The 16,278-nt window shown below is 49.2% G+C and overlaps 1 protein-coding gene across 1 annotated transcript in view; it reads left to right on the forward strand.

The window, feature by feature from the left end:
• The first annotated feature begins 15,013 nt into the window (after positions 1-15,013).
• Positions 15,014-16,278, forward strand: part of COL2A1 (collagen type II alpha 1 chain) — a 30,631-nt gene continuing 29,366 nt past the window's right edge. The window contains exon 1 of the mRNA XM_036904729.2: positions 15,014-15,420. Coding sequence (XP_036760624.1) covers positions 15,336-15,420 — 85 coding nt within the window. The 5' untranslated portion in view covers positions 15,014-15,335. The remainder of the gene's footprint in view (positions 15,421-16,278) is intronic.

Raw genomic sequence — 16,278 nt, forward strand, 5'->3', positions numbered from 1 at the left:
CCTCTCGTACCTTAGGGGAATTAGGAGGCTTAGGAAAAATGCCCCTGGCCTACGAATACATTTTGCGAATCACTGCAGGGGTTCAGGGAATCCCCGGACACATCCGGGGACTTTGAATGTAAAGCCTCTGGCATGTAGGACGCTCTCCCTCCCAAGGAAAACCGTGCTCTCCGTACTTGGGAGCGCTAGCGGCTCCTTCGCAAGAGATTTACTTTCTTGGTTTATTTGCAACAGCTCTTTATTGAGCTCGTGGGGCTGTGCCGGGTTGTCGTTGGGAAAGACAAAAGAAGCCAAAGGCCGGGCGGCCACCTTGCAGATCCTCCCTGTCTAGCCTGGAGAGCGGAAGGTGGGGCCTCGCAGGCCGGGCGGAGCGGCCGCCCCCCCAGGGCAGTGAGGGGAGGAGGCGCCAGCGCGCGGTCTCTCCTGGGGGTTATTGGCCGGCATTAGTCAGGTCCCCAGGGGCGGTCTGTGCGTTTGTTTAGGATCTGCTGTAAAGCGTCTGAGATAAGGACCAGCTCCATTTACTCTCGGCTGTCAAGTGTTCCACAGGGGCTCTGGGCGTAGAGAGCCTCAGAGGGAAGCCAGGGGTGAGCAAAGCCGCTGCTTCCCGACCTTCCCAGGCTCCTGAGGTTAGAAGGGAAGGCACCCTGAGTGCTCAAGGAAAGGGGGTTCCCTCCCAGCTGGACAAATAATCACATCTTTTAACGAGGAAAACAACTTCGTTCTTCTCCTCTTGTTTTACTTTAGGAAGGAGGTATGGGAGCAAAGCCACTAGATGTGGGGTTCTTTGAAGAGAGCATAGACGCTTTCTGACGTTAATATCCAACCTTTTTGCTATGCCCCCACCCCTGCCCCACCCCACTCCAGTGTCACAGACTCAGAGGCCTGTGGTCAGTCCAAGGGGCACCTAAAGAAACGGAGAGCGTGCTGGTGAATGGGCTGCAGGCCAGGGGGGCCCAGAGGCACAGCTGAGGGGCACACACAAAGCCTGGATTCAACAGCACTGTAAAAATGGCATTTCAGCCAGCGAGGAAAGATTGTCCTCTCCTTAAATGTCCTGGAATAACTGGGTTGACACTTGGCTGGGTGGAGAGATACTGTAAGATTCATATCATGCCTTAAAATGAAATAAATTGCATGTGAATCAAAAGTTTAAATGTAAAAAACTCCAAAAGTACTCAAAGAAACCATGAGAAAAAGTTTAAATCTATGAATGAAACCAGAAACCAGAAAATATACATTTGACTATAAAAAAATGATCAGTTTTGCATAGCAAGAAAAAAAAAATCCCCACAGGCAAAGTCAAAAAGACAAAAATGTCAAACCACAAGGCAATACTTTCAACTCTTACCAGAGACAAATCTAATGTTATGTACAAAGAGCTCATACAAATCAAATACAATACAAAATGCAAAATGATAGAAAAGTGGACAATGCATATGAACAGAGAGCTCCCAGCAAAAAAAAAAAAAAATCCAGGCTTACTCAGCAAGAGAAATACAAATCAAAACCAAGCTAACACCATTTTTCACTTTTCAGACGGGGCAGAGACCGGGAGAGTTAATCACCAAATGGAGGTGCTGTTGTGGTGAGTTCTCCTTTGTAAACCCACCGTGCAGCAGTGTTTCGCAAAGGTTTACACAGGCCTTCTCATACATTGTGGTGGGAATGGCAAGTGCAGTGTTGAAGGGAATTCAGGAATACCTGTCAAACTTCTTGATGCACATTCGTTTTGACCCAGCCATTCTGCTTTCAGAGCATCAACTTACAGATAAATGTGTGCATGTGTAAAATGACATATATACAAATATTATTACAGCATTATTTCAGCAAAAGACTAGAAATAGCTGAAATGACCACCGAAAGGGGGCTTGTTAAACTTAATTGAATATGCCTACAATGGAATACTAAGTAGCCATTAAAGTAATGAGGGTGATTTTAATGTGTTGATATGGAATCATCACCAAGATACAAAAAATGAAGTCCTGTGTAGACCAGTGTATGGAGTGTTTCCATTTGTGTTAAGACTGGGGAGGAATGATTTTTGCCATTTGTAATGGAGGGGGAGATTTTAACCCAGTTGCTTGGGTATTCTTGGAATCTCTCTGGAAGGATACCTGAGAACTAGTAATTAATGCTGATCCCTTCTGGGAGGGGAAGTAAGGGGCCGGAAGGGAGACTTCATTTTTGTACCTTTGGAATTTTGAGTCATGTGAATGAATTACCTATTAAAAATAATATTAAAATTATGTTTATCTTCTTTAAAGGGGTAAATGACGCAATAAAGGAAGAAGAGAAAGATCACGTACACTTTCCTTTCTTTGTAGCCAATGCAAAGCTCACCCAACTCGGTTCATGGAAAGATGGCGCCTCATCACACTCTCCTCTCTTCTTTTTTATGGGCTTTCCCAACAGCCATGATCACAGAGATTTTTAGGGAATGAGTTTCTGTAAAAGCTCACCACCAAACCATGATTTCCATAAATTTGGGCTTCCAAGCCTTTCCTCTGAGTGGGGCATGGTTGATCCTGTAGAGGATGTGAAGATTCTGGGGAGAAAATGTGGGCTCTTTCTGAGAAAACTATGCGCATTACATGACTCTGCAATGGAGACCCTCAGAGAATAAAAGGTGTGGCTTATCCCCAGTCAAAAAGTTAGTGGGGAGACAGAAAGATCGAGAGAGTGGAGAGGGAATAGAGGGTGAGAGAGAAAAAAGAAGCAATTGAATGTCCATCAACAAGTGGCTGGTGCACTACTGCGCATCCCTACGGGGGATGTCCATACGGCAACGTCCATACGGGGGATACCATGTCAGACAGCCATTATGAAGGAGAAGAGGCGACCCCAGTGCTCAGCTGTTGAATGTTGTTCACCTTCTCTGGGTCTAAGGCTGTGCTCTATGCCATGAGCATGGGGTGAGTAAAAGAACCACAGGGTGCTGAAGCTCAAAGAAACCAAGACTCTTGAAGAGCATCATCGTGGGCTGGGCAGAATGCGAAGGCTTCCTCTCTTCCAAAGCAGTGCAAGCGAAAGACGGTCAGGCTGGAGAACTGATTCTCCTTTTGGCACGTGTCCCTGTATCTCTTTTCACCTCACTGTGGTATCAGTGTTTTGATACTATCATCAACAGCAATCCCTCATTTAGGAAATGAACTTGCAGTTTCTTGAATTTTCAGGTGTTGCTTCTCTGGCTGGGCGATAACCATGTAAGGGTGTAAGCTCCCTGCCCACTGGAGCTCTCCACTGATCTGGAGAGATACGGCTTTTCCCCTGATGCCAACGGAGAAGGAGGAGGTGGATGTAGCAGTAAAGCCCAGGTTCTCCTTTGCCTCTGGTCAAAACCAGTGTCACCTGGGCAAGTCTTGGCCCTTCCTGCCAGGGCCAGGCCTAGGGCGAGGTGAGCGAGGCACTCTCCTCCAGTACAAAATTTAAGGGGTGCCAAAAAATGCAGTAATTAAGATAAAGAGTATTTTGGTTTAAAAATAAAAATTAGTGCAAAATTGATGAACAAAACATCAACATTTTAAATAAAAATGAGATCAGTATTACTGATTTCTTCAGCTTTAGGCTCCAAAATGACTCACAACACTGCTCCCTAGGCCTCATTTGCCCCATCTCAAAGTCAAGAGGGTTGGGCCGTTTGACCTCCAGTAGCCTGCTGGGTCCTGATGCTTTCTGGTGTGAGAAGTACCACTGAAGAATTAGGGAGTATTTAGCAAAGTGCTAATTGCACAGCTGCTACAACATTGCAGGTGAACAACAGGGTGTCTGCACAGAAACAATGGAAGAGCATAGACTTGGGAAAGCTGGAGGAGACAACTTTTTTTTTCTCCTTTCTCTATGTTTCCACTGGACACAACCTCACCTGTGTAGCCATGCAGGTGAGGAAATCTTCCCCAGGCCTCTTTCCTGATTTCCCCCCAGAAATAGGCTCATATCCAAGCTGGGCTCTCACATCCACAGAGAACCTCATTCAGACGTAACCTGTGGCCCAGGGGCCTGATGGCTGACAAAGGTCTCTAAGGGTGTCTGCATGTTTGCTGGACGTGTGCTAGCGTGCAGGTGGGTGCGGCTGGGGAGTCGGAGGGGAGCGCAGCCCAGGCGCTCACTCTGGCTGTCCTGGGGTACTCCTGTTGCCGGCCCTTGTACCTCTTGCCCTGAGATGGGCAAAGCATCATGGCTTGCTCTCTTGTGATCTTCCTGAAGGCACCTTGTATTACCCAGGTCTCCTAAAGTCAGCGTTGAAGGCATCAGAAGAGCTGTAGATTCACAGCCTAAGAAATTCTATGGACATGTCAACACATATAAGCCAATGATCATGTAGTTGAGGGTGTCATGTTTAAAGTGCCTGTATCTTCTTACCCCCAAGTCAAGGGTGATATTCCTCAGGGAGACTGGAAACTGACACCCCACACAGGGGCTGCAGCTCCATTCTGTGGGCCGGCGGTGTGGCTGTGGGACCCAGTTTCCTCAGAGAAACTGATTTCGATGTGCTTTTCCAGAACCTCCACCAGGGAGGAGATGAAGACTCATCCCGCAAATGTCATTCATCTCTAGAAAGTGGCCAGGGCCTCTCAGGTCCTGTTTGGATCAACAGGATGAGAGAGTCCAGCTCTTCAGGAAAACCCACCTTTTCTCTTTGGCCCCAGTGACCCTCAGACACTTGCTGTGCCTCAGAGAGGGGTAGCTGGAGACAAGTGGCATCGGAAAAACCAGTGGCCTCCACCCTGGATGGGAAGAATAGCGCCTTTCATGGAGCTGCTCTGGGATGCCAGGGTTATCCAGGTCCCAGGGCGAGGAAGTGAATCAGCTCTTCCCAGCCTTCAGTCATCCGGCCGGCTCAGTATCCTTTGGTGGTGTGGCATTTGGACGGGTTTTGTCAAAAACTAATGAACATCTCACTTAGGTGTTGGAAACACACGTAAGTCCTGGCCAGTTCTTACATTGCTGAGGATGAATAACCCCCTCTGACCTCTCAGCCTGGCCCAACAAGGGAATTTAGAGGCTGAGAAGTGAGTTGCTGGCCCTCACAGGGACTCATGGGCCACGTGACACAGGCTGGCTGCATGGCCCTGGAGAAGCTGTTCTCAACCTTGGGTGTACGTGGGATCCCCTGGAGGCTTAAAATACACTGATGCCTCTCCTACAGTGTGGGAGAATATATTCATAAGTGACATATCCAACAAGGAGTTAACATTCAAAATATGTAAAGAACTAACATGCCTCAACACCGAAAAAGCAAATAACACAATTAAAAAATGGGTGGAGGATATGAACAGACAATTCTCCAAAGAAGAAATTCAGATGGCCAACAGGCACATGAAAAGATGCTCCACATCGTTAATCATCAGGGAAATGCAAATTAAAACCACAACGAGATATCACCTCACACCAATTAGGATGGCCACCATCCAAAAGACAAAAAGCAACAAATGCTGGAGAGAATATGGAGAAAGGGGAACCCTCCTACACTGCTGGTGGGAATGTAAATTAGTTCAACCATTGTGGAAAGCAATATGGAGGTTCCTCAAAAAACTCAATAGAAAAACCATTTGACCCAGGAATTCCACTCCTAAGAATTTACCCTAAGAATGCAGCAGCCCAGTTTGAGAAAGACATATGCACCCCTATGTTTATTGCAGCACTATTTACAATAGCCAAGATATGGAAGCAACCTAAGTGTCCATCAGTAGACGAATGGATAAAGAAGATGTGGTACATATACACAATGGAATATTATTCGGCCATAGAAGAAAACAAATTCTACCATTTGCAACAATATGGATGGAGCTAGAGGGTATTATCCTCAGTCAAATAAGCCAGGCGGAAAGACAAGTACCAAATGATTTCCCTCATTTGTGGAGTATATGAATGACGCAAAACTGAAGGAACAAAACAGCAGCAGAATCACAGAACCCCAGAAGGGACTAGCGGTTACCAAACGGGAGGCTTAGGGGAGGGTTGGGGTGAGGGAGGGAGAAGGGGATTGTGGAGTATTATGATTGGCACACATGGCTGGGGGGTCACGGGAAAAACAGAGTAGCACAGAGGAGATAAGTACTGATTCTGTGGCATCTTACTGCACTGATGGACAGTGACTGCAATGGGGTGTGAGGGGGGCAGTCAATAATATGGGTGAATGTAGTAATCACATTATTTTTCATGTGAAACCTTCATTAGAGTGTGTATCAATGATACCTTAATAAAAAACAGAACAAAACACTGATGCCTCGATTCAACCCCTCAGACGTTCTGGTTTAGTTTGTCTGGCATGCACTCACATCACTGGGAGTTTTAAAAGCTCCCCAATATGCAAATGATTCTAATATGGAGAATTGGGAACACTGCCTTAGCCTAGTACTTCTCAAACTCACTGTGCAAACAGATGACTTCAGGGGCTTATTAAAACGAAGGTTCTGATTCAGTAGCTCTGCAGTAAGGCCTGAAATTCTGTATTTCTGACAAGCTCCCAGGTGACATGATGCTACATTCTGAGTAGCCAGGACCTGCTGTGTGGTTCAGGATGGTAGCTACTAGCTAATATAGCTATTTAATTATAATTAAAACCCATTATAATTAAATAAACTTAAGTCACTCCCACCCACCACATCCTACTGCTGGATTCACCTTGCACACTCTCCTTCTGGGACAACCATAACCACAGGGTATGTTCCCAGATGGGAAAGAAGAGCATAGGAACTCCTTTTGTGGGTCTGTAGACACACCACCCTGCGTGTCTGTGAGCCGTTCAGCCCAAGGCGCCAAGAGGTGAGAAGTCTGTTCTTGATAACTTCATGAGCTTCTACCAGCCAACATCTCTCCCAAGCTCCTTACCTCTCCCCTACCCCAGCACTGGCCATGTTACTTGCCAGTTCTCAGCTAGAAAACTATCCCAGAGTTATCAGCATTCAGTGTTACCTCCATTGTGAATCTGTGCTGGACAAAGGCACCCCCTGCCCTTTAGTCTAACGTCAAGGACAAACCCACCCAAATGGACAGACACTCAGGCATTAGTATTAGGGGAATCCAACATCTGCTAAGCGCTCTCATTTAGTAAATATTAGGAGTGTAATATCACTGAGCATAAACATTAACCAAATTCACAAGTAGAATGTTGAGTATCTACAACCCTCACAGAAGAGGAGAGTGTTGCGATATGCACTATTTGATTCCATTTGCCAAATCAGCCCTCGGGCCAGCAACCCTGGGGCTTTGCCTGCAATTCCATGCTCTGCTGCCAGGTAGAAGCTCTGTCTCAGCCGTGGACAGTCTGGATAACCCAGCACATGCAGTTTTCTGTTTAAATGTATCTTCCTTGGCAAACAAGAACTCTCTGTTGATACAGTTAAGTATAAAGATCACAGAGAATCAGGAGAACTCGCGTAGAAATAAAGTCACACAATCCCAAGCAACATTTAAAGGGACAAACACCTAGATAATAATCAAGTATCTTTTTCACTCATGTTATGTCAATGCTGTTCTGACCTGAAAAGAACCACCTTCTCCCAGTCATGCCTGTGAGGTAGAGCCTCTGGAGCTTCTCGCCAAACCTGATCAAAGCACTTTGCAGGTGGTTCCCCCCAAATCTTGATCTTTCCACAGTTATATCAAACCTGTCTTTTCGTTTAAGCTGGTAAGTCTTGAGGTCAATTGCAATCCTAGTCTGCCCAGCTCTCATGATAACCTTAAAAGGTTCCATTCTCCTTCTTAAGGAAAAACCATGCCCGAATATCAGGTCCATGTATCCCCACAGCCAAGCTTCCTTTCCAGGTAATATTGAAAGTTGGTGAACCCAGAGTTTATGTTACTGATTTCAAAAGAATTAGAATATCTTCAACTCTACACCTCAGATTCCAGGATATTCGCCAATGAATCTAGGTTCTTCTATCAAACTCATGAAAACATAACTGGTAAGACAAGAATGTTAATGGGACTCAACTAAATTGAAAACAGAGAAATGAGATGTTCTTTATGGCCTGGGAGGCAGGTGGGTCAAAGGTAAACAAATAGGGTGGCGATCAAGGAGAGGCCTGCTGAGGACAGACCCTGCCCTCCCCTGTAAGGCACTCTGACGAGGCTCCACATCTCTTACTTCACCTGCCCTCCCTTCATTTATCCTGAGCAAATTGTTGTTACTCCGGTTTTATGGATGAGGTTCAGAAAAGCCAGGTAACTCACCCAAGGGGACAGAGCTAGGAAGTGCAGCTGCTGTGTCTAACCCAGGCAAATTGAAGGCAACCCTCATATCTTTTTCTATTTGCCCAAGAAGATAGTAAGGATGTGTGCATTACCAGGCACTTTGAGGGTGAAACTAGACGAGCATTGTGACGGGCCGGCCTGGGAGGGGACGGGCATGAGTGGGATCCGTTACTCCTGCTCCCGTGAGAAGGGCGCTCTTGCCCACTGGCTGAGGATTCCAGGGCTGGGTCCCCAAAGGACAAGGAGCAGAAGCCATTGTGGGGGCCTCGCTGGTATCTTAATTAAGCTGCCAGAGGAAGAAACTTACAACGGGAGACAGAGGTGCGGGATTGCTGGAGGTCCTAACATTTAGTGACATTAGTACCACCATGGGACAGGCGTGACCGGCTGCCTTCCCTTCCCAAGGCTGTGTCAGGAAGAGCTGTCCTCAGTTACAGGCCGGAACCGAGCGCTTCCCTGTACAGCACTGGGCTGCCTCGTGCTGCTTCGCACCACAGTACAGTACGTTACCACTGCTGACCTTGTCGCTGGGCTTTCTACATGAATATCTCCCCTGACATGGTAATCTCCTTGAGGACAGGATCCTTGTGAAACAGATTTTTCTCTGTGTCCCCACACCACCTAGTGAGCACCTGGGGCATCGCTGGTGGTCAGCACAGGGGAGCTGCTGAGGGATGGGAGGGGACAGGGGCAGGAAGGGGGCTGGGGTGAGAAGAGATAGTCCAGGAGGACTCCAAGGTTGAGCCCAGAAGTCTGGGGGGTGTTGGAGCAGTGAGTGGGTGTCAGCTGAGGGGCTGCCTGCAGGCTGGAGTGGGGTGTGGGTGTGCAGAGCCTGGACAGGCGCCTCTGGTGGCAGACAGGGGCCCTCACTGGGGCTGCAGCGTGGGGAAGGGTAGCAAGCACTGCCCTGCTCCCATTAGCTTACCACACATCCCCTTGGACTTCTCAGGGACTTCACAGAGGTCTGGCCCACCCGCCCATGGGGGCAGAATAAACTTGGTTTCTAGGGCCCCAGCTTTCTCTGAGGGGTATATTCCCTGCTGGACCCAGAGGCATCCCAGTCTAGCTCCTTGCTCTCCATGATCCTTCCCACTCAGGAAGAGCTCATGGGTTCCTGAGAGGCAGGGCTGAGGGGATGCTGGGAAAGATGTAAGACGTCAGCCTCCACTCTTCTCCAGGCTCTGCACTGGCACTCTTTCCATGGAAATCAGGCCTCAAGCTCTAGAACCGATCCCATTTCCTATTGGAGAAATGGGACACAGGAAAAGTGACCTCCCACCTACTTCAGAAGGGGATGGCTTTCGAGAGTTAACACAGATCCCCTACAGCAGGCATTTCGAAGTTGTGGCTCTGTCCCCTCCTCTACAGCCCTCGGTCTGTCCCTCTCCCTCAAGTCCCTTCTCTGTTCTGCCACCCTTTCCTCAGACCCCCCTTACCATGCTTGTGATGACAGGCACATGTGACCCCAGCCACCTGTGGCTGCACATCACACTTGCTCTGTAGCCAGGGATGCCACAACTACCTATCGGCCAATATTCACATCAGCACTTCTCCAACCTGAATGGGCGCACGAGTTATCTGGAGATCTTGGTGAAATGCCAATTCTGATTTAGGATTCTGTTTTTCTAGCAAGCTCCCAGGACTGATTGATGCTGCTAGCCCATGGACCACACTTCCAGGAGCAAGAATTTAGAACACTTAATGAGAGGACAGCCCCCTGCTAGACAGACTCTAAATGTAAAGACCCTATGGCCCTGCTCTCGAGGAGAGGTATGTGAATAGATTCATGTAGGATTTCTCTATAAGTGTGAGGGGTAGATGAATGGATGAATGAATGAATGAATGAATAACGGCACAACTCCATGGTACTGGCTATATGGAAGTGCAAAGATTCAAAGGAGGGAAATGGGACATAGAAGCCACCCACTTTCACATGTCTGAAGGGGTTTTGTTCCCTCAGAGGGCATCCTCCAGAGCCACTACACTATGCTATTGAATGATGAGTGCCCAGAGCAGATGCTCTCTGGCTTTTGAAGACAGCGGTGGCTGGACAAACGTCTGCTGAGGAACCAATGGCTTCACATGGAATCTCTGCTGGGCATGCTCACACATCTCTGCCTTAAGGCATTTGTCTTTCTCTTTACTCTAGAACCTTCAAGAGCTGATGAGAAAGATACATGTTCCTTAAAGCCAGAAAGCCATGCACTTCAGGAAAATGCAGGATTTGCATGAAAGGGTGTTGTAAACAAACAAACAAATAAAACAAAACAAAGGAAACAATATGAAATAGAAAGATCATTTATGTATAAAAATACAGCCATTTCTTCAAAAGGTAAGCCTTTAGAAAACCCAGACATCTTTCTCTTCTTCTCCGAAGTCCTATCTAGTAGGAGATAATGTAGAAGAGAGGAAAAATGAGGTAAGAAAGGCAGGTCTGAGCCAGACTCAGTGACAACTGATGTCATTCATGGGGTCCTCCACGTCTGACCTGGATTTCGTCCCTAGGGCCTTGTCTTATTCCCAGTGAACCCCGTGGCTGAGTCCACACTGTTCTGGGCCCCCTGCCATGTCTGCTGGTTCACCTGCCTTCTTTGCTTTCTCGTAGGAGCCATCCTGCCCTCTCTCTCTACCTCTGCATTTCAAAACTCCACCCATCCTTGGACACTCACTTCTCCTAGGTAACCTTCCCCAGCTTGTTCTATGGCTTCCAGAATGCTGTTCTTTCTGGTTCATTCGTTTGTTTGTTTAGAAGGGAGGAGGGCGCCTTCTTTGAAGCATTTTTCAGTCATTTTTTTCTTGCTTCCCTTACAGATTCAAAGATGGCCTCTTCATCCTCTCTCCCCATTTCATCCAGAAATGGGAGCTGAGTAAGAGTGCTGAAGGGAATTTATCTGGCACTAGGACAGGATGGATGAGACTGGGTGGGATTCTTCATGCTGCTTGCATTTGAGAATACATAGTAACACATTGATGCTCTCCTACCGAATGGAATGTACACCATAAATCTAGAAACTCTCTTCTGGACAGTCCTGATCCTGTTACCCTGCCCCCAAAATGCCAAGGGAAAACATAAACACCTCTTGAAAAGATGTCTGACCTGAGCCCAACCAACAGAAGCTGACTGTCCCTAAGGTAACTGGACCTGCTCTCCCTCCACCGCAGCGGGCTGTGTGAAGTGAGGCTGAAGCCTTGGTGAAGTGTGTGAATTCACCACCTGCTATATTTGGGGTGGGTTTACCTCTTTGGAATGTGAGTCCTTCCTCACTTTATCACTGTTTTTAAAAGAGATTTGTGTAGAGGGAGCGAAAGAGATATTTTCTTTGCAGTCTACCTACAAATATCTTTCCCAGTAAGGCTGTGTCTACAAAGGTCTAAATTTAATATTCCCCCGAAAGAGGGAAAAATGGTGAAACAGTTGTTTTATCTACACAGCACAGAATGACTGGTGTAATCCCTCTGTCTCACTGAATTGGTCTGATTTGGGTTAGAGACACTGATTGAGTCTGTTTAGTTCCTAACTGTTCTTCCTGCTGTTAGGCACGCTGACCTTAAAGTGCATACTGAAGGCCATGTGGAACCTTCATCCTCAGCCTCGGATGACCTTCTTCCACCGGGTGGGGAAAACAGCAGCCCTTTGATTCCAGGTCTACATTCTAGAACTTGTAGTACTTCCTCACCTACCCAACACTGCTAGAATATGAGATTTTTCTCATTAAGTGAACAAACATTTATTTTCATTGTGTTTAATGGAGACCTTTCTAAAATTTAATACATATTAGTCTGCTTCTTAAAAAGACCATATTAAACAAAAAAACCAACCTTTTATTGGACATGTGACTTTATCATTATGAACTGCAGGGACCACAGCAGATGCTGTAATCAGGACGCTGCCTAGAAGTGCTGAGGACTACAGGGCTATTGACCCCACCCTGCTGGCCCCGGACACTGTGTTTCTATCCACTGTGTTGGGTTCATATTGCTTTTCTGTCTCCTCTTTTATTATCCCTTCTTGCTGTTCTTATTGTGTTTTCATCCAACAGCGGCTTTCCTTTCTTACTTCTATTTTTCTGCATCTAATTGGTGAGGTCAGATGACACTACCTGTTAATACAATATCTAAACTATATGAATTAGAGACAGAGAGTAAGAGGATTCTCCTATACATCAAACGCATAAGCTTTAGTACATAACAAATTCTGCTACTCAGAATTCAAAGTGGTGCTTCTCTCCAGGCTCACAGTCTTCTCTGCCCTTCTTTTAAGTTTCCTGGCTATGTTCTGGATAGTGAGACTGATGGGTGAGTGATCACTAATTCACTTTTTTTCTTTTGCCACATATGGTTCAGCCTGAGTCACAAATTAGAGGTTTTCAAATTGTAGTTGTTTGGATTCATGGATGGGTAAAATACTAATACTGGTGTTTAGTTGACTTCAGACTTTCTCAATTTAAATTTTAAATTTTATTTTGCTTTTGTCAATTCCCATCTCTGATGAAAAACCTTTCTCCCCTGCTGTGGGAAGTAGAGAATTAAGCTTTGTATTCACAGATGAACTATGATTACTGGAAAGAATCCAGAGCTCTTACATGCATACACAGTTCACTAGCTAAGAGGAATCACAGAGTTAGAGGATGAAATCAAGAGCAACTTAGTAACTCATGTTTGTATGTAGCACTTTGCACCCATGAACTAGATCACTTTGAAATAAGGCTCAATTTTTTCATATATTTTAGTGTTTTCACAAAACTTTTTTTTGTTGTTGAATTTTTATGGCCACTGGTATTTAAGGTCAGTTCTATGAATGCCTAGCTTTGTAGCTGCCTGTGTACTGTTTTATCATAAAATAAATCATGTTTAGCATCTAAGTGCATTATTCTACAAGGGTTTACCTAAACCCTCCTTTGTGCTAACATTGTGCCAGGCACTATTCTTGTCACCAAGGAGCTTCCAGGCTCATTTGTAAGATGAGGACAATGAATATCAGAGGTGGGGGAAATGCAAACCACACAAAAAAACGTGTGTAGCTTAAAGTGTAGTTGTGGATCCAGGCTATAGATGACAGAGGGATTCAGGAAGGCAGGGAGACATTACATCCTAGAGATATCAGAGAAGGCTTCTCAGAGGAGCTTTAACCTAGGCAGTCTTGAGAAATGTGTGGGATTTGGTTATTCTACCTTCCAGGTGGAGAAAACAGAACCATGTCTCCAGGAGGGTATGGGGCTGTGGACATGAAGTCAGCTTTCTCCTGGCAGAGGCTGGGGATGGGGAAAGGCTCAGAACTTAATGCAAAGCCTTGAACAGGAGGAGGGGAAGAGCTAAGGAAGGCTCATGGCAGGTAGAGAAGTTGGAACCGGTGGTTTAATCCTTCACCTACCTCCATGCAGACTGGCCAAAAGTGGAGGCATGTCTTTAAACAATGGAAATCCTTTCTCTTTCCAGCCATTGAGCTTGCATGGAAGTTAACTCTGCCCAGTCCGTCGGGCTCCACTCCAAGAAGCTTCAAAGCATGAGGAAGTGGGGTGAGGGAGGAGAACTTGAAGCCCCTGTGGAAGCCTGAGGCTTGGGTGTTGGGAATAGCTTCTTCCAAGCACCCTCGGAGTCCAGGAGGAAAGCACTGCAGAAATCCCACTGCTGGGGAGGGACTTCTGGTTAAGTCAGACCCTGAATTCTGAGTTTCATGAGAGTGTGCATTTTGCCTAAAGTTCTTTGAGGGATCTTACAATCCTCAGGGTCAGGAAACTATCTGCTTAAGAGGAAGAGGTTCTGTTTGGGACTTTTTCTCCCTGGTATCAGTGTAGACAACAGGAGCCAGGAGAAGAGCACAGCTGAGCCCCAGGGAAAAGACAGCAGTTGGGCAAAGGTGCCAGAGGGCTCTCACGGGAAAGGTGAGGCGAGGTGGGAAGCGAGGGCCAGGAAGCCAGCTAGGAAACTCTGGCTTCTCCTCTGGCTCACAGAACTCCATCCAGCTGGAGCGGTCTCCTCCCTCTCTGGACAGGGCTGCAGCAGTGACCCACCATCCCTTGCCAGAGCTGCTCAACCGGGGCCAGTGGTGCCCACTCCCCCGGAGACTCCCAGAGCCCGGCCAGGAAGAGAAGACACAACGTCTGGCCTGGAACCAGACAGTCCCCACCTCGGCAGCAGCGCGGTTTAGTCTCGTCTCTTGTGTCCTCGGTGGCTCCTCGGACCCCCTTCCCACGGCCTGCCCTGCCCCCCACACCTTCGCACAGGTCTCCCTCTGTGCAGTAACACACAGGCCCCTTTCCCAGCGATTGCTCCAGCCAACGTCTGCAGGGCTCAGAGGAGGCTCTTTCATCGCAGTGCTGGATGGGGGAGGGGCTGGGGGACTGTCGTTCCGAAAACCAAGCAGGAGCCTGGAGCACAGGTGTCCCCGGAAAGGGCTAGAAGATAGGTCGGGACAACCCCCCAAACCTGGCTTAGCTGCAAGTGTCCAAGATTTGGAACTCCAGGTACCTTCGCGGGCTCTCCCTGTGAAGCCCCCCTACGAGGTCCCGGGCGCAGTGCCCTCCTCTCCCTCCCCCACTGCTCATTTCTCCCCCTTTCCCTCCATCCTCCAGAGTCTTTTCCGTCCACAGTCTAGGGCTCGCGGCCTGTGCCTCTGCAAACACCCCCCGCCCCTCCAATCCGGGCAGGACTCCGAGGGGAGGGCCGGAGGCCCCCTTTCCCGCCTGCGGTCGGAGGGGGCAGCCCGCAGCTCCTGCGATCGGAGGGGGCAGCCGGGAGGAGAACAGGCGCCGAGCCCGCGCCCCGCCCGATCAGGCCACTCGGACCCTAGGGGTGAGGGGCGGGCGGCAGCGCCAGCGGGGACGGGTCCGGCCCCGGCAGGTGCGGGCTCTGGCGCGGCCAGGACGGCTCCGGGGGCGGGGTCTCAGGTTACAGCCCCGCGGGGGGCCGGGGGCGGCCGCGGTTTGGGCGCGTTCGCCAGCCTCGAGAGCGGCCGGGCGCATATAACGGGCGCCGCGGCGGGGAGAAGACGCAGAGCGCCGTGGGCTGCGGGTCCCCTGCCCCTCTCCTGCTGCGAGGGCCTCCTGCATGAGGGCGCGGTGAGACCCGGACCACGCCGTGCTCCTGCCGCCTCGCTGCGCTGCGCTCGGCCGGCTCCGTAGGCCCCGCGCTGAGCCATGACCCGCCCAGGGGCGCCCCGAACGCTGGTGCTGCTGACGCTGCTCGTTGCCGCTGCGCTTCGGTGTCACGGCCAAGATGTCCGTAAGTCGCCCGCCGCCCTTGCCTGCCGCCCTTCCGTGCCTCCGCGCCCTCCTCGCCGGCCCCTCCTGCTCTGGAGCCCTCCGGGCCGGGTTAGCCGACTCCCGAGCGCACGGCGCGCCGAGCTGTGGGCTCAGGATGCGCGGCGCTCAGCCCGCGGAATTCGGCAAGTCTGGCGCCGCGCCCCAGCGTCCCCGGGCGGGTCGCGCGGCTGGAGGCTTTTGCAGGTCCTCAAGTTACGCAGGACTATTAACCATGGGAAGTGTGGGGCTGAGAGGTTTGTGCACAGATTTAAGAAAGCTCTTTTCCACCAGCTTTGATAATTAGGCGCACACGCACACACCTCTGCTCGTCGAAGCAGCAAATGAGAACGGGGCTCCTCGATCTTAGGAGAAATAGGAAAGAAGAGCACGAGCGAAGGAGCGAGCAAGCTCCAAGGGGTTGACTTCACAGTCTTGCCCAAGGGTTGGTAGCCAGAGGGCTCAAAGGGGAGCTAGACAAAGGAGATGCTCTGAAATAGGTGTGCTGAAATCCGAGGCCACAAAGAAAGGCTTCCGAGAGCGCTCTGAGACCTCGGAGCCTCCCGCGGCTTCCTGCCTCCTCCCGGCTGGCCCTGGAGCAAGGTGCAGCCCTCCTCCACATCTTGGCCTTCCCCCTGCCTCTAAAGGGTACGGAAACTTTCCGTCGGAGAGGCCATCTGAAAGGCGATAACATTCCAACGAGACTGTGCCATGCAAACACGCTTGGAGAATAGCACCCCCTCCCCGCGGTCTTCCCTCCAGCCCCCTCTGAGGCACTGCACTGACTCCCTTTCTAAGTCCGTGGAGCTCACCTAGCCAGGCTGCGGGCTGTGTCTGTGTG

This window comes from Manis pentadactyla, chromosome 10 (genome assembly GCF_030020395.1).
Source record: "Manis pentadactyla isolate mManPen7 chromosome 10, mManPen7.hap1, whole genome shotgun sequence".
Taxonomy (NCBI): domain Eukaryota; kingdom Metazoa; phylum Chordata; class Mammalia; order Pholidota; family Manidae; genus Manis; species Manis pentadactyla.